Below are 17713 nucleotides of genomic sequence, written 5' to 3' on the forward strand. Positions count from 1 at the left end.
ATCTGCTGCATGCTTGTTCAGGGGCTATGGCTAATAGTATTAGAGGCAGAGGATCAGCAGGATAGCCATGCAACTGGTATTGCTTAAAAGGAAATAAACATGGCAGCCTGCTCTCTCTTCAGCTCCCCTTTACAACCTGGAGATCTGTAACATACAAAGATCAGCTTTCTCACAGTGATGTAGTCCTGTGCTCTTCCTATGCTTCTTATAACTAGGCTGTCGCTGTGATGGTGTAATGGGCATAGATGGAGAAGTACCATGCTCAACTTTGCTAAGGGGAGTAAATTTCTTAATCTTGGTTCCAGTATCCACAATGTGTACAGGATCATGAAGTATCTACCATGTAGTGCTCAACCTTGTTGGCTACCTGCAAAAGGTGCCTATGGAATGTTCCATGGCTATCAGCCTAGGTGCCTATAGTTAGTGTGAGCAAGGAAATATCTTGCATTTTGGTTGGGTAGGGGGTGGGCATTTAATGCTTTGGTGTACACAATGCGGTTTCCTTTCCGATCAGGACTAGGATGAATCTTTCCGTCATACCTGATCTGCTCAAGTTTGTACATGTACACAAGATGCAACTTACTGTCGGATTACACGTCGACCAGATGGGAAATGGCATTTTGTGTACCCCGCATAATAGATTTTCTGTCGACAGGCCAGTCTGTTGAAATGCAGTGCAGCACACTTAGTGTGAACCCAGCCTTAGCCAAGTATCTTCCAGCTGCTGTGATGACTTCTTAGGACACCTTTGGATTTAAAAATGAAAATAACTTTATTAAGCTGAGCAGCTTTGATATGTCTGACCAGTTTGCACGTTGTAATCACTTGAGTCTCTGACCTGTACTTGCTTTATATCCCCAGGTGAAACTCCAAAATGGTCCGCTATTCTCTTGACCCCGAGAACCCGACGAAATGTAAGTGGTTTCTGTTCTTAAACAAAAGTAGCCCCCCCCCCTCCCCTGTTTATCTTCACGGCTGTGCTCCCTTCTGTGTACAAGTGCATGCACCAGTGGAGTTTGCGCTAGCATGGAGCAGTTCATGCTACTGCAGAGGCCATACTTTGTGCCTGCACAGTGTAGCTGCGCTCATACAGAGAGAGGGGCACATGGTCGTACAGACTCAGAGCGTTTATATTGTGCTTTTCTTCTGGCTGACTCAAAGCTCCAGAGCAGCAGCCACCAGCAGCGTTAGGAAGTCTTGCCCAAGGTTTCCTTACTGAATAGGTGCTGGCTTACTAAACAGGAATAGCCGAGTTTTGAATCCTGCATCAGAGCCAGAACCCTTAATAACCGGTACACCAAACAGCCGCTGCCACCGTAAACGATATTCGTAATCGATATCCAACATACCTGTCAAGTTTTGTAAGAAGGGTTTAAATAGAGGGTTGTAGGAAGACTGGGGAAGCCTCTGGACTATCTGGAGTCCTCCCTCTACTGAGGTAAGGGCTGGTTCACACTTGGAGCTATTTCAGCACTTTGCTTATTGCCGGCGATCAGCAAAGCACTGCTACTAATGTATCCCTTTGGATACATTCACACTCGGGCGTTTGCGATTTCGATCAAACGCGCTGCATGAAGCATCTTTGGGACGGTTGCGCTGTGACTCTTGTTCTATTGACGGGAATCACAAGTTAAAATCTGAGATTCTAGCGCCAGTAGGAGCGGGCAAGCCCCCAATGTGAACCGACCCTAAGTATCCATTTCCCCCTCCCCCGCCAACTTCAGGTACCCTTGCACTGAGAGTTAAAACACTCATAGCCCTTATTTTCACAGTGTCTTATATACAATAATGTTGGGGCTTTCCTCTCTTCAGCATGTTTAGATTTATGTAATTCAGTATATGGAGAGGCTTGTAGGAATATGGGGTACCCAGTTAGTTTGACGCTGAGCCTTTGGGATTGTGTAGTAGACTAGTGTAAGAAGTCCTCCGCACAGGGCTTTGAGTCCCTCGGGAGAAAAGTGTTGTATACATTTATTACCTTGATAATGATTGATTTAATTTTTGTCCTAATTAATTGTATCAATGTTCTGTGCAGCATGCAAGGCTCGGGGCTCCAACCTGCGAGTGCATTTCAAGGTAAGAGTCCATTGTCTCTGTGTTGTGCTTGTGGAGATCATTGCTGCTGTGATGTCTTCTTAGGACACCTTTGATAAACGTGTGAAAATATAATTAAGAATTCTGAGCAGCAGGTGTCTTGTGTAATATCCAGAGCCATTGACTATATTGCTGTGCAAGCCATGCCCATCATCGGGTCTTCCGTCTTGTATGTATGTGGGTCTCCTGCTTTGTCTGCATATGTGAGTTGTTCTTAAGTGATAGTCTTAAATTCTGGTAAGAAGAAGACGGATTCCGGAACTCCAGTTGCAGAAATATTTTATTTAAGCACGGTCAGGCTTACAACAGATTACAAACGTGCCAGTGTCGGCAGCTGTTTCGCATGACCTCACGCCTCCTCAGGACACCAAGGATAAGTGATAGTCTTGGCAGATGGCTTTAAGGCCACCTTTATATGATCATTTGTGACCATTAAAAAGGAACCTAACGTGACAAGATGGCTAGTGTAACTTACCTGGGGCTTCTTCCAGCCCCTGCCGTTCTCCTGTTACCTTTCCTTCACTCCGCTCTTCTCCCTTCAGTTGCTGTGCTCCTATAAAGGCTGCACGTGCGGCCCTGTGCTAAGCGCCTCCTGGTTGTGTTCCTGTGGTCGGTAGTGCAGCTTAGGCTGCGCATACAGTTAGCCCACAACCGGCCTATTAGGCCAACTTTTGGAGGGACACTGCAAGCACCAGTGTATTACATTGGGTCTGACAATACAGTACATAGCACAGTAGTAACTTTATGGCAGGCAGTGAGAATTGGGAGCAATTGGTTATTGGCATGACCAAGATTCATACAGGCATTGCAAAAGTGGGGGGACATGGAACAGGGTGGGGTAGGGGTACAGTGGGTTAGCAGTTCATGGACATTGGAGGTAGATAAATAGAAAAAAACTTTTCGCATCACTGGGTACAGCTGTACACTCTCTCTCCTGGTCTGGGAAGTGAAGAGATACTGACATGTTGAAAATTGTGCTTCCTGATGTGCAGACTTCTGAGTAAGCCCTGATCCAATGATTTATTTTTTTTAAGGAAACCTGAACTGACGCTATATGTAACTACTTGTGCCTACATGTGCTGTAGGAGGCCTTTATACTTACCTGTCCTCTGGAGTTGGAAGGGTTCCCCTCCATTGCGCTGCTTTAAAGCAGAAAGATTAGCCATACTATGCCAGGGAAAAACACATCGATAAGTAGATAAATACTTGATCTACTTATATAACACATGTATTGTACTGTCACAAGTTTTGATATCAGTGAATTTTATACAGTAAATGAAGAGAATTCTGTTCCTGGTAGGAACCATGTCTTTTGCCCACAGTTTAGGCTAAATACTGATGTCATTTCTGCCCTTTACTTTGTTTCTTTTCTCCAATCGCTGAGTCACCTCAGCTTTGCTTGTTAACACAAGTGAGCAGAGGATCATGTTTCAGATAAGAAGCTAAGCAGGGAAATAAAGAGAAGAGGAGGAATATATTATAGATAAAAATAACCCCCAGCATGCAACTGTTTGGCACTGACTATTAAAGGGCCAGTGCTCCTAAAGTATATAACTCCAAATCATAACAGCAGAAAGTTTTGAATGCAGGATTAGCATCTTTATCACTTAATACACTCAGACCAGTTGCTGTTGAAATTTTTATTTTCCCAGAACGTCATTTCGGACAGCACCCCTGGATGAGACTTGTCTCCCTCCCCACTGTGGACAGGAAACTGTTAAAAGAAGAATTTGCATAAGCAATAGGCAGCCACATATAAGATACTACACCTGCCACAGTACCTCAGTTTAGTTTCCTGTCCCGGACGGGATGCATGGGAGAGGTCTCCAGGAGTGCCATCCATGTCAGGCGGCAGGGGCAGCGTTTTCCAGGGCTCCAAGCAGCACTGTTCAGTGAACAGTCGGAGCCCTGCAGCGTGGAGGAGGCTTCTCCATCGGAGGCAGCAACTTTATGCGCGCAGGTGCGTGCATTGGAGAGAGTTCACTTCCAGTTGAACCGGAGGTAGTCACGCGCTGGCGTCCCGCGTGATCTGAAGTCTGAGCCGGGCGGCAGGGGCTGCTGCGGTGATTAGGAATCGGCGTACAGCTGATTCCTTAAGGTAAGAAGCTGATTAAGCATATGCTTAGCCGGCAGGGGCCGCATGCATAATTTGATCAGCTGCATCAAATCAGCAGCACAGGTATAAGTTTGTAGAGTCCATGATGCACTCTGGTTTGTGGCTGGGATCATGGAGGACGCCTCTGGGTCAGCTCCTGCACAATCTGCTGAATCTGCCCAGGATCCCTCTCTGGCAAGTAGATGTGATTATGTTTCTTCTGCTTGGCTGGATGTATGTTATGTATAGAGGGATTTGTCTAATGGCTGGCTATCGTTTATTATGTTTTATACCCCAAAAGACATAAGACTGAGAAGGTTGAAAAGTCTGAAAAATCTTCTACTCAGTCCAGTCAGCATGGATTGGCAACTCTGAATGGAAATTGTGCCAGTATTGTACAGAGAAGGCCCACAGCAATAGGAAATTAAAGATTCTGCTATTGCTTCTACCGCCTCAGCTGCTTCAGATGGGCCTGGGACTAGTACTGCTATGGCTTATCTACCTGTTATAGCTAATCCATCATCTCCTATGTTGTCTGCACCTCTAACTATGCCTCCTGCTTCCAAGAGACATAGGCCTCTATTTATTGAGCATTCCTGCATGCGGTAATGCTCAAAACAGCTGACTTTACCCACCATTTAGTAAAGTGTGCATTCATAAAACCTGTGTCCGCATGAAAATCTATAATTCCTGAGCAGGTGCAGGAAATTAACAACTTGTGCGGAGATTATCACAACACAGGTCACTGAAGGTTAATTCATAAAAATTAAAGCAGGCAAATGTGAGCAGAGAAACCCTGGCTGTTTAGAGAAGGCGATAAGCCAGCCATAACAGGCAAGCTAATGGAGAGACAGACCTCCCAGGCAGCTGCAGTGAGAGCAGAACAAACTGCATCCCAGAATACCCAGGCTGTGTTTTTAACCCCTTGGGTACCTGTTTTCAGATAAATTTCACATTAGAAAGCCTGCATGTGTAACATTCTTGAAGTTCTTCTAAGCTGCAGCAATTAAATAGATTGTTTAAAAGAACTAGACAGATTCAGGGCAAGGAGAGGCAATTTAAACAAAAATGCACATGTAAAGGAATGCTGGGGCTGCCTCCTTTATAGTAACTCTCTCTGCACAGAGAAAATGTATCAAACTAGGAGGAAGATTGAGTAAAACTGACTAAGGGCCTTTTTTTCATTACTCTGCGAGTTACGATTTGATTCTGATCACGAGGTACGTTAAACCAATGGAAACTGCAGCAGCAATTTCCATTAGTGCAATCTGATTGCGATGCGATTTGGACAAAGCACAATCGTCATCCTCCTGCATTGTATGCAATTGAGCTGTACTATAAGTATAGTAGCGCAATCGCATAGTGGAAATTGAAGTGCGATTGGGATCGCAAATGCGGTTGCGATCGCATTTCATAGTGGAAAAGAGCCCTAACCGCAATGTTTTTTTCCTGAATTAATGAAAGACTTACTAATAGGTATTAAGTCTGAGCAGAAATCTTTGACACCTTTGGATCAAATGTATGAGAGTTTGGCGGATCCTCATTCTCGCCTTATTCCAGTCCATTCTACTCTTAAGATTAGGATTAAGGAGTGGGATAATCTAGGAAAAGTTTTTTTTTGGCCCAGATCATTATCTAAATGTTGTTTTTTCTCCTGAAGATCAGGGTTTTGGGAACCCCGCCTAAATTAGATTCATATTTTTCAAGGGTATCAAACAAAACTGACCTACTTTTTTGAGGATTTCTGGGAAATTTTGAATGATTTCCCTAAAGTTTGGAATGCTTCCAATTATCTAGTGGACGCTTCAGATGATACGGTTAAATTTATGGCCAGAACTACGGCATTAGTTAATTCAGCCAGAAGAGGTGTATGGGTAAAAACTTGGAATGATGACAATTCTTCAAAATCAAGTTATGTGGTGTACCTTGTGAAGGGGGTCTGCTGTTTGAGTCAGTTAGACAACCCTCTAAACAGAACGGCAGACACACATTTAAAAAAAAAAAAAAAAAAAAAAAGTATTCCTGTTAAAGGAATTCTATCGATTCACATATTTTCAATTGACACAGGAATTGTTGGGAAGTGTTGCTAAGTACTGGTGTATACATTTTAGTAGCAACCTCTTTGTTTACTGTTATCAAAATGCTTTCAAACTTTACTGACAAAACTGACTCTGAGCCATGAGGAAAGGGGAAATTCCCCTCACACTTGATCAGATAACTCTGTGTAACTGTGTGTGACAGAGAGAACAGCTGCAGCTTCTGTGTCCTGTTTCGGACTGAAGTGTCTGTAGAGAGCAGAGGAAATGTAACTAATTGTTACAGCTTTTCATACTGTTTTTTGCTTTCAGAGTTTGTTTGATATTTGCTTTCTGTAGTCCGATATGCAACTCTGGCTGTGCATTGAAGTAGACACCCCTTCTGCAATTGATTTGTCCCGATATAGCTAATCCTACCCTCAGTAAATTACAGCTTTTGCCTCTTGATATTTAACATGAAAGGTAGGAAAATGTTTACACAGCAACTTAGACATTATTTGTACATTGTCATTTTAGAACACTTGGGTATCGATAGTATTCCTTTAAGAAAGGACCTTTTCAAAGTAAACGGTCCTTTCGTCCCTCCCTCTAAGAATAGTCAGATCCCTAGTCCTCTAAGGGCAGGAGATGGGCTCTCTAGAAGTCACAGAAGCCTAAGGGCCTGTTCAGACTGCACACGTTTCCAGCTGCGTTTTGGAAACGCGTGCAGAAGGCCAACACGCACGACATCAGACAGTGCACAGAGTGCACTGTCTGATGTTCACACTGCATGCGTTCCGGACCTGTGCGGTCCGGGAACGCATGCTGCACGCAGATTTAGCTAAAACGCGCGGCTGTCCCATTCACTTTTCAGTGATGGGATCAGCCACGCAACGCATGCAAACACGGATGGCGTGCGTTCGTACGCGTTGCGTTCCGCATGCGTGGCCGTCCGCGTTTGTAATGTGAACCGGCCCTAAGTCCAACTTCACTTTTACCAAGAAGTCAGATAAGCAATGACGCTAGTATTCCAGTGAGATGGAGAATTGCAAATTTCAAAACATGGCAACTACAGTGCACAAAATATTGGTTATTTAGGCTTCTTTCACAGTGGGACGTTACGGGCGCAGGTTAGAGCAGCTTGTAACGCAGCCCAGCTCACAGTAATGACAAATCAATGGGCTGTTCACAGTGCCCACGTTGTGTTACACTCTAACGCTGGACGTTTAAAGAAAGTGCATCATGCTGTGCGTTATACACGGTTTTAGCCGCATTAGACTGTTTGCATATGCTCAATAATGTGTGTTTTTTGTTTTTTCTTGCAGGAGAGGAGGGGAGAGTCCGCTGTTGTGGCCAGCCACATAACTAATTAATATGCACTGCAGTGTTAACTTCCTGGAGCGGCCGCTTATTGGCTGGCAGGACCACGTGATGCGGAGTTTTCCGATCACGTGCTCTCCAGTCTTTTGCCGCATGCGCCGTTTTCGTCCGATAGTATGCGTCAAAAAGTACGCATCACAGACCCATCAGGAGACGCATAACGTGGCTCTAAATAGCATCCAACTTCAAAGCTCACATGCGTTGCGTTGGGGGCACGTTATGTGACCTTAGCGTCGCATCTAACGCAACGTCTTAGTGGGAAAGAGCCCTTAAGGTGTTTTTTTTTTTTTTTTTTTTTTTTTTTTTTTTGGAGGGATACAGAATAGAGTTCAGCCAGCCTCCTTTTAAGAGCTTTTGCATTACTCCCCGCTTGCAGGACCAAATAAAGTTTTCAGCCCTACAATCGAAAGTCCTTTCCCTGTTTAGAAAAAAAAAAAAAAAAAAGGGTAATTCGAGAAGTACCGAAATGTCAGAGGACAGGGATTCTATTGCCCTGTGTTTTTTCTAGTAAAGGAGCTACAGGGAAATTATCAGTTCATACTAAATTTAAAGAGTCTAAACCAGAAGGTAAAATACAGAAAATTCAGGATGGATTTGATCTATTATTCATCTCTTACAGAAGGACGATTTCCTAGCCTTTCTAGACTGAAAACATGCGTATCTTCAATTACCGATACATCTGACTTCTCAATAATGCTTAAAGAGGAACTGTAACATAAAAATATCCCCTGGGGGGTACTCACCTCGGGTGGGGGAAGCCTCCGGATCCTAATGAGGCTTCCCACGCCGTCCTCCATCCGTCAGGGGTCTCGCTGCAGCCCTCCGTGGAGTCCGGGCAGCGGTGACGTCATTATTTACCTTCCTGGCTCCTGCGCAGGCGCTCTGACGGCTGTCGGCTCCGAACTACACGGAAATACCCGATCGCCGTCGGGTCCGCTCTACTGCGCAGGCGCAAGTTTCCTGCGCCTGCGCAGTAGAGCGGACCCGAATGAGATCGGGTATTTCCGTGTAGTTCGGAATGGAAAGCCGCCACAGCGCCCCCGCTGGAGCCAGCAAAGGTAAATATTGAAATGACAGTCGGCACAGTCGCCGGCTGTTCGGAGGGCTGCGGAGAGACCCCCGTGGGACAGAGGACGGCGTGGGAAGCCTCATTAGGATCCGGAGGCTTCCCCCACCCGAGGTGAGTACCCCCCAGGGGATGTTTTGAATGTTACAGAGTCTCTTTAAGGTTTGCCATCCAGATGGAGGAAGAGGTAAGAATGTATCAGTTTAATGCTTTGTCCTTCGGATTATCCTCAGCTCCAGGGTTGTTTATGAAGGTAATGTCTGGGGTTCTGGCTACACTTAGACAGAGAAAGGTTAACATTTTGGGTTACCTTGATTTTCTGTTTTGGGGGACATCTCCCAATTCGGTAAGAGATCAGATTGTTACGACAGTAGTCTTACTACAAGATCTAGGTTGGATCATTAATTGGGAGAAATCTTCCTTAATTAAATCCTACACAGATTACGGTATACATTTGTTTGGGCTATTTCATTAGCATATCAGACACAGGGGGAGCAATTCAATTCTATCATGGCTCATTCCACAAGAGGAATTTCGACTTCTTGGGCAGAGAGGGCAGGGGCCTCTATAGATCAGATTTGCAGAGCTGCGACCTGGTCAAGTCACAATACGTTTGTAAAGCACTATTGCCTTAATGTATCTGTCTCTGCAGGTTTATCCTTCAGAAGGAAAGTTTTGCAAGCTGTGGTCCCACCCTAAGGTTTTAACTCTTGTATATCGTCTCATCCAGGGGTGCTGTCCGAAATGACGTTCTGGGAAAGACCACTTTACTTACGGTAAAGTCTTTTCCAGTAGTCATGAGGACAGCACCCCTGCAACCCGCCCTTATTTGGGTAGGAAAGAGAAATAAGTTTGTGTAAGCATCATTAAATGTCCGTGTCATCTTTTTATTAACTGAGGTACTGTGGCAGGTGTAGTATCTTATATGTGGCTGCCTATTGCTTATGCAAATTCTTCTTTTAACAGTTTCCTGTCCACAGTGGGGAGGGAGACAAGTCTCATCCAGGGGTGCTGTCCTCATGACTACTGGAAAAGACTTTACCGTAAGTAAAGTGGTCTTTTCTGGTGACCATCCCGCTTTACCCTCCCACTACACATGTAATTTAGTACAAATTGGCAAAAAAACAAATCCAGTGGCCCAGCAAAGGGCAATGAATGCCTGTACAGCATTCCTACTTCTCACCCAACTTGATCATTTTAGGGGACTAGTTCAGTGTTTAATTGTAGACTAGATGGTTTTCAGTCATACCACTCTCCCTCTCTGCCCACATCTGTGTAGAATGTTGTCATGGGATGCCAGTATCAGGAGTTGCTGAAATGTAACCTGTCCTCCTCCTCCTAGAACACACGTGAGACAGCACAAGCTATTAAGGGCATGCACATCCGCAAGGCCACCAAGTATCTGAAAGACGTCACCCTGAAGAAGCAGTGCGTACCTTTCCGCCGCTACAACGGAGGTGTCGGCAGGTGTGCTCAGGTCAGTGTGCCTCCCGCGTATTGTGTGTAAACCTGTGGATTTGTCTAAATGCAGTAGAGTTGCGGTGATGACTAACTTAGGACACCTTTGGAATAACCATGAAAACAATCTATATTCTGAGCAACTCTTGACTGATAAATTTTATTTTGGCTCGGTTCTGTTATCTGCTGTTATGTTTCTACAACTTCCGGTTTTAATAAGTTCCACAATCTTTGCAAAACACTCCGAGGCTGTTAATGAGTTTAAGATGTATCCCATAATTTCATACTTCAGCTTGTAGTTGAATGATAGTTGGGCACTTCTTTCTCGATTCCCCTCTATTGGGAAGTTAGTGCTGTATTTCAGGAAAATTGACCCAGCTCTCCATTTGTGGCAAATGTGGCCCATACTGTGATAGTCCCCTGGGTGTTTGTAAAAACAAAATAAACCATTCACCCTTCCCACACACTCCCAATTGTCTTTATGAATGGGTTAACCAAAATGGCAGTGAGAAATGGTATCTTACAGCAAGCATACTTATAGTAAAAGTATCATCTTTAACCACTTAAGGACCAGGGCTTCTCTGACTAATCTGTGCTGCGTGGGCTCTCCAGCCCACAACACAGATCAGGTTTCAGCCAGGGCGACCAGATTTTCCCCCAACCCCCTCCCCCCCCCTTTTTTTTCCCCACTGGGGGGATGTGCTGCGGGGGGGGGGGGGGGCTCCTCAAAGCCCCCCCCTCGGCAGTGATTTCCACCCTCTTGGTATGGGCTGTGCAGGACAGATATCCGTCCTGCGCCACCTAGGATAGGCTTCAGCCTATCAGATGCCGGCGATCCCCCGACCAATCAGAGGCTGGGGATCGCCGATCTCCTTTACGGCGCTGCGCGTATGATGTAGTGTTTACATTTAGCCTGCGAGCCGCGATCGGCGGCTCGCAGACTGTTCACGAAGACACCCTGACATGGAACTCCATGGGAAACCACTTGCGACCTGCCGACGCCTATCGGCGTTAGGCGATCATTGAGTGGTTAAAACAAAAACAGCAATGATTGTTATAAACCGCTGTAAGACTGTTAAAAAGAACCTGTATTAAAAAAAACTCCCCTGGGGGGTACTTACCTCGGGAGAGGGAAGCCTCAGGGTCCCAATGAGGCTTCCCCCTCCCCTGTAGCTGCAGGCAATCCTCCCCCGACAGGGCTTGATATATTTACCTCCCCGTAATCCGGCGCAGTAGCGGCTCTTCCTTCGGGCTAAGTGGAAATAGCCGAGCCCGATCGTATCCGCTCTACTGCGCAGGTGCAAAAGGATTCGCGCCTGTGCAGAAGAGCGGATCGATTGGGTTCTGGTATTTCTGCCTTACCTGAACAAAAAGCCGCTAGTACACCTGCGTAGGATCATGGAGAGCTAAATATTTACGTCTCCGTACTTCGGGGACCCTGGCAGGCTAACGGAGAAATAATTTACTTAATGCACACCTGGACTGAAAAAATTAAACGAGATGTGACCATACCTGGACCCTTTCGAAGTTCCCCATAATCCTTGCGGTCACACTGCCTTTGCCTCTCAGTTGTGGTGCTCATCTTGGGCAGGCGCTGTTAGTTTCCAAACTGCATGGCCAGAACACTCTGCCACGGCTCCTGTCCACAGCCATTTGGGATCGTGTGTGGAGAGGATAGAGCGTGTGTTGTGGCCCCGGCTGAGCCCAGTCACAAACCGAGGGGCAGCTAGCAATGTGGTGTGGCTGCAAAGATTATAGAGGACCCACATAAACCCCAAATATGATATGGAGAATTTAAATGGGAAAATATGTTGTGCGAAATGTTTAAGACCTGCAGCTTATGCAGTTTAGTCGGTTTTCTTTGATATGTTGTAAAATGATCCTATTAGCCGGTAACATAAGTTGATTGGTATTTTTTGCTGGCTACTGCCGACCTTTTGAGTGCTTACTAGATTATTCTTGCCTTGCTGCTGAGACACTTATTGAGAGCCATTCACTTCTAATCTTCCTGTGTATTCCTCCTAGGCCAAGCAATGGGACTGGACACAGGGGCGCTGGCCTAAGAAGAGTGCAGAGTTCCTCCTGCACATGCTGAAGAACGCCGAGAGCAATGCAGAACTCAAGGTGTGTGCTGCTCTCATCTGCCTCCCTGCAGACTTCTGGACTTGTATAGGGCAGTGGTGGGACGGGGAACGTGATCAGGGCTGGGGGATGATGGGATTTGTAGTTATGTCACAGCTGGAGTGCCAAGGTTAGCATGTATGTACATGTTTCGCACTTATCCCCATGATAGCTACTGAAATTGAGCTTGTTTAATTTAGGGTTTGGCTGCCATTTAACATGAAAGTTTTATTTGCCTGAGGTCATGCTGGTGACAATGATGACTATCTTAGGACACCTTTGGATTTACCATGAAAATAAACTTTTGATCTGAGCCACCAGCATTCCTCTTCACACTCTGTGAATTTTAGACATTTGCTTGCTTTGACTGTCAGCGTTCACACTTCTGTTTCCTCGCAGGGTTTGGACGTAGATTCCCTCGTTATCGAGCACATCCAGGTGAACAAAGCACCTAAAATGCGTAGGAGAACCTACCGTGCTCACGGGCGTATCAATCCCTACATGAGTTCCCCCTGCCACCTCGAGATGATCCTGACAGAGAAGGAGCAGATCGTCCCCAAACCAGAGGAGGAAATTGCCCAGAAGAAGAAGGTGAGATCATCATCTGGCTATGCTTGTTGCTGGTAAAACTGCGTCAGTCTGTGGAGCCTCTCACTCAATATAACTGAGAGAAGCAACAGATGGAAGCAGAACTTCTGACTCCTGGATTGCTTTTGTAGTGACAAAGCAGAACTCTTAATTTTTAGTGAGAGTGAAGTCATTGAGTACAGGGGAGAAAGCCCCCCCCCCCCCAAGAATTCATGGAAGATTCCCCTCAAAGTGAACCTGTAGTGAGAGGTATATGGAGACCGCCATTTATTTCCTTTTGAACATTACTGCCCTGCTGATCTTTTTGGTCAATAGTGTCTAAATCACACACCTGAAACAAGCATGCAGCTAATCTTGTCAGATTTGTCATACATCTGATCTGCATGTGAGGTATATGGCTTAAAGTATTAGAGGCAGAGGATCAGCAGGGCTGCCAGGCAACTGATATTGTTTTAAGGGAAATAAACCTGTCATCCTTCATATCCCTCTCGCCACGGGTTCCTTTTAAAATGATACATAAGTGAATTTATGTATATAGTCGCATATAAGCTGAGGTACCCACTTTTCCCTCAGAAACCAGGGGGAAAAAGCGATTGACTCGTGTATAAGCCCCTTCCTAGTATAGCCACCTCCACTTTAGTCCTACAAGTCGGCTCCCCTCCCCATTGTCAGATCTGCCCTAAGGATGATACAGCTGTGTCTGAAAAAGTCACTAGATGGTGTCCTACATATGAGAGACAGCGATTGCTACACAGGAAGCATCCCCGATCATTACACCACTGACACGTTGCTGGCACGCTCCTCTCCACAAGCCAGGGGACACAGGTAGTCTTGAGCAGCGCACCCTGCACACCATGTTACGGGAATGGGGGCACAGACACAGCAGGGAGCCAGCTGGCAAGAGCAGGATCACTAATGCACGATCCTCTGCCAGTAACAAAACCCGCTCCACCATCCGGTCTGTTCCACTGACTCGCATAAGCCAAGGGAGTAACTCTTCGGGACATTTTGTGTGCTGGAAAATTGTGAATGAGTGAAAGCTTTAACATTTTCTGCCTATGATGCTGGTGACAATGATGACCATCTTAGGACACCTTTGGATTTTACTATGAAAAAAAACTTTTGATCTGAGCCACCAGCATTCCTTTTCTCTCCATCCCCCCCCCCCCCCCCCCCTCTCTCTCTCTCTCTCTCTCTCTCTCCATCCCTCCTTTCTCTCTCTCTCTCTCTGTCTCTGTGAATTAGTGGATATGGTGTTACAGCAATTGGTAATTTCTGCTCTGGCATGCGGTGGTCACACACATCTTGGATATGAGGGGCAATATTAAGAATTGTTTCACACACACAAAAAAGCATTAGAGATTTTGGGCCTGGGACCCACTATGAGCACTGCAAGTGGAACCTTATAAGGTGTCTGGATAGTGTACTGGTTAAGGGCTCTGCCTCTGACACAGGCGACCAGGGTTCGAATCTCTGCTCTGTTCAGTAAGCCAGCACCTATTCAGTAGGAGACCTTAGGCAAGTCTCCCTAACACTGCTACTGCCTATACAGCGTGCCCTAGTGGCTGCTGCTCTGGCGCTTTGAGTCCGCCAGGAGAAAAGCGCAATATAAATGTTATTTGTCTTGTCACTGCAATTTTGTGATTGCAGAAGTGCTGCATTCAGCATTTTTCAGAATGATCACGTTGAAAGAATGCATTAAATCGCATTCCTACAGGATCGGTCCAATTTAAAATCTCTCATTGAGGCTCTTTACGCTGCAAATTGCAATTCCAATGTGTTTTGTTGACTGTATACTGTGGTTTGATTGTGCATGGTAATCATACCATGCACAATCCCGTTTTGCTGGTATTAGGAGGCGGGGGGAGAACTGTCGCATCGGGAGAGAAACTACTCACCTTCCTTTGGCCACATATGGCTACAATCTACATCCTCCCACATTGGTAACCACGCCCCCTGTGATGACTTAACCGCATGTCATCACAGGGGGCGCTGTTATTAAAGTGATGACGCCTGGCAGGAACAAGATAGACCCCATGTGTGATTGGCTGAAGAAGGAAGGTGAGTAGGTTCTTCCTGCACTCCCGCGCCACTGCAGTGGAGGCACCTATACCGAGGGTAACTACTGGAGGCACCTACCTTGCTATCCTATACTGTAGGCACCAATAGCTGGCCTAGTTTGGGTATTGGCCAGCCAGATCCACAGTTTTCGGGTTCTGGCCGTAACCTACTATAACTTTAAGTGTACGCGAGCCAAAGCTCAGGTACAAAATCAGATGCTTACAGTAAGAGATGGAAGCCTCCGGATCCTATTGAGGCTTCCCTCACTACTCCGTTGTCTCCCGTCGCTGAGCGTGGCCCCCTGAAAGATTAGCGACAAGGCAATAATTGTGTACTACTGTATACCGTCTTATTTTTAGAGACCGTTAACATACCGTCATATTTCATACCGTTGCAAACCTAGTTGCGAGTCCGAGCCTTATAAAGGTTTTTTTTTTTTTTTTTTAGCAAGCAATTTCGAATTATTATTATTATTTTTTTTTTTTTTTTTTTTTTTTTTTTTTTTTTTTACAGCGTCTTCGCTTTCCTATTATATACCGAATTGTGTTTCCTTCAGAAATGCTACATGCAGCACTTATGTGACTTTTACAAAACTAAACCACTCTAGTGTGAAATAACCAATAGGAATACAGTATATTCAAGCGCATGGAAATTTGCTACAAAAGTGCTCTTTCTGTGAAATGGCCTTAAAGAGCACTGTGGACTAGAAAAGCTAGTATATTTAAACATCCTATTTGTGCACCTTTTTTTGCTTGCATGAAGTGGTTAGGGGGGATATATCTAAACAGCTTCTTTAACCTACATAGAGTGGGCGGCTCCGTGACCTCCTTTGTTCCGTCCATATGCCCCACCTCACACAAAGTAACTGTTTTGGCAGTAATGGGGAGCTACTTGTTGTGTATCGGTACTGTATAAATGCTGTTCTATTGAAAATCTTGGCATAATATGAGAAATAACCATAGAATCATTTTATTTTCTTGCAGGTCTCTCAGAAAAAGTTGAAAAAGCAGAAGCTCATGGCTCGGGAGTAAAACTGTGTACAGAAATAAATAAGATCCTTGTAATCCTTTGTTTTCTGTCTTATTGTCAAACGGCGACCCTCTATCTGCTCATAGTATACAGCCTGACTACTTCAGCTACAGAGGTCTGCTTTAGTCTAAAAGGGAATCGGAAGTGACATGAATAATGAAGGCTGACCTTTATTCCCTTTTAACTCCCTTGGTGTTATGATTCTTTTCGGATTTTAGGGTCTAAAAGCGGTGCTAGTTTTTGCATGCTTTTAGATCATAAAACCTGGAAAAAACCCATGTTGCTTGGGAGTTCTGCAGCAGCTCAGCACTCGCCTCCCTGGGATCCAGCGCTGCAGTTCTCCCTCCGTCCTCCTGGTGGCGCTGTACCCTATAGTGAGATTGTCGGCTGTCGCCATGGGGAAGCAGAGCCTCGGAGGAGAGGAGGGGACCCCCCCCCCCCCCCCCCCCCCCCAGGAGGTGTTAAAATGCCTGATGCGTGCATTGCTCTGCGGTTACCTCCCGGCGGCTACCGCTCTGCTCGGGAATACCGCTCCTATCACACCCAGAGCTGAACTTGTGAATACCGCTAAGGAGGTTAAACATTCACATTGCCTGGATGTCCTGCTGATCCTCTGCCTCTAAGGGCTGGTTCACACTACGAATTCAAAATGCGGATTGAGGTTTTGCATCAGGATTTTGCTGTGATTTGCGTTGATTCCTTTTCAACACAACGAATAACGCAATCGCCCCAAGTCGCTGCATGCAGCACGATTGCAATCTATGCAAATGCTGCAGTGAGAATGATCAGAGAATTCAGCAAAGCGCTGAAACGTGCCCATGAGTGAACCAGCTCTAATACCTTTAGCCATAGACCCTGAACAAGCATGCAGCAGCTCAGGTGTTTGACTGGATTAGCTGCATGCTTGTTTCTGGTGTTGTTCAGACACTACAGCAGCCAAATGGATCACAGCAGGACAGCCAGGCAACTGGTATTGTTTCAAAGGAAATAAACATGGCAGCCTCCATATCGCTCTTACTTCAGTTTCCCTTTTTTAAAAAAAAATTCCTTTTGAGTCTACTAAACCTAGAGAATTTCAATAATGGTTTGGACCTTCAGTAATGGTTTTGGCCTCTTTCCTCCTCTGTGGTAATCGGGGATGGTCAATAAGGTGCAACTAATTTCTCAGCTGATGCAAGCTTATGCAAATTTTGTATACAGCTTGAAAACTAACTGTGAATTCAAAGTGCCTAAGTTTGCATAATCCTGCATTGGTAAAGCATCTTTCTTAGTTTTACTTTATCTCCTTTGAACATCATGTATTTACAGTACCAGTATATAGCACTGATCTACTTGGCAGCTCATCAGAGCACATATTAAAGAGAAACTGAAGCCTTAAAAAAAAATCTCTTGCCATTTATTTTAAGCAATCTGTGCAGAGCTAAAGCACTGCTTTTCTGTGGCAGAAGGATTTAATTACCCCCCCCCCCAAATCCCAGGACAAAATTCCACAACTTTCCAGGTTGTGGATTTTGCTGCCCGGGGTGGCAGAGCTTTGCACTGTAGCTCTGCCAGCAATTGCGTCAATCCCCGCTGATCGCTGCCTCTCCCCCGCCCCTCAGTGACAGAAGACAGAGGGGTAGGAAGCGGTGGAGAGAGGAAGGAACCTCTAATTTTGCATTGGGAATTGGGGGGTTTGAGTACATCGGTCTGCTGCGGTAATGTGGCATTTAAGCTTTGCACATATTGCTTAAAATGTCATGTAAAAAGGACATTTAAGGCTTCAGACTCTCTTTAACCTCTTCAGGACCACCCCCTCCCCATAAA

The 17713-nt window shown here is 45.5% G+C and overlaps 1 protein-coding gene and 5 non-coding genes across 6 annotated transcripts; all 6 read left to right on the forward strand.

Annotated features, from left to right (window-relative positions):
• The first annotated feature begins 721 nt into the window (after positions 1-721).
• LOC137532832 (small nucleolar RNA SNORD58) lies at positions 722-789 on the forward strand. The gene has a single exon (XR_011024016.1). It is a non-coding gene; the product is annotated as a small nucleolar RNA SNORD58 (small nucleolar RNA).
• Positions 790-811: 22 nt separating this feature from the next.
• Positions 812-15942, forward strand: RPL17 (ribosomal protein L17). The gene is made up of 6 exons (XM_068251378.1): positions 812-914; positions 2036-2076; positions 9993-10127; positions 12134-12232; positions 12629-12820; positions 15862-15942. Exons 1-6 carry the CDS (start codon positions 875-877, stop codon positions 15907-15909), a joined length of 555 nt encoding a protein of 184 aa, XP_068107479.1. The 5' UTR covers positions 812-874; the 3' UTR covers positions 15910-15942.
• On the forward strand, positions 2120-2187 carry LOC137532837 (small nucleolar RNA SNORD58). Its single transcript, XR_011024019.1, has one exon. It is a non-coding gene; the product is annotated as a small nucleolar RNA SNORD58 (small nucleolar RNA).
• LOC137532824 (small nucleolar RNA SNORD58) lies at positions 10187-10252 on the forward strand. Its single transcript, XR_011024013.1, has one exon. It is a non-coding gene; the product is annotated as a small nucleolar RNA SNORD58 (small nucleolar RNA).
• On the forward strand, positions 12481-12547 carry LOC137532827 (small nucleolar RNA SNORD58). The gene has a single exon (XR_011024014.1). It is a non-coding gene; the product is annotated as a small nucleolar RNA SNORD58 (small nucleolar RNA).
• On the forward strand, positions 13886-13953 carry LOC137532828 (small nucleolar RNA SNORD58). Its single transcript, XR_011024015.1, has one exon. It is a non-coding gene; the product is annotated as a small nucleolar RNA SNORD58 (small nucleolar RNA).
• Positions 15943-17713: the final 1771 nt, after the last annotated feature.

The sequence above is a fragment of the Hyperolius riggenbachi genome, chromosome 1, assembly GCF_040937935.1.
Source record: "Hyperolius riggenbachi isolate aHypRig1 chromosome 1, aHypRig1.pri, whole genome shotgun sequence".
NCBI classification, from domain to species: domain Eukaryota; kingdom Metazoa; phylum Chordata; class Amphibia; order Anura; family Hyperoliidae; genus Hyperolius; species Hyperolius riggenbachi.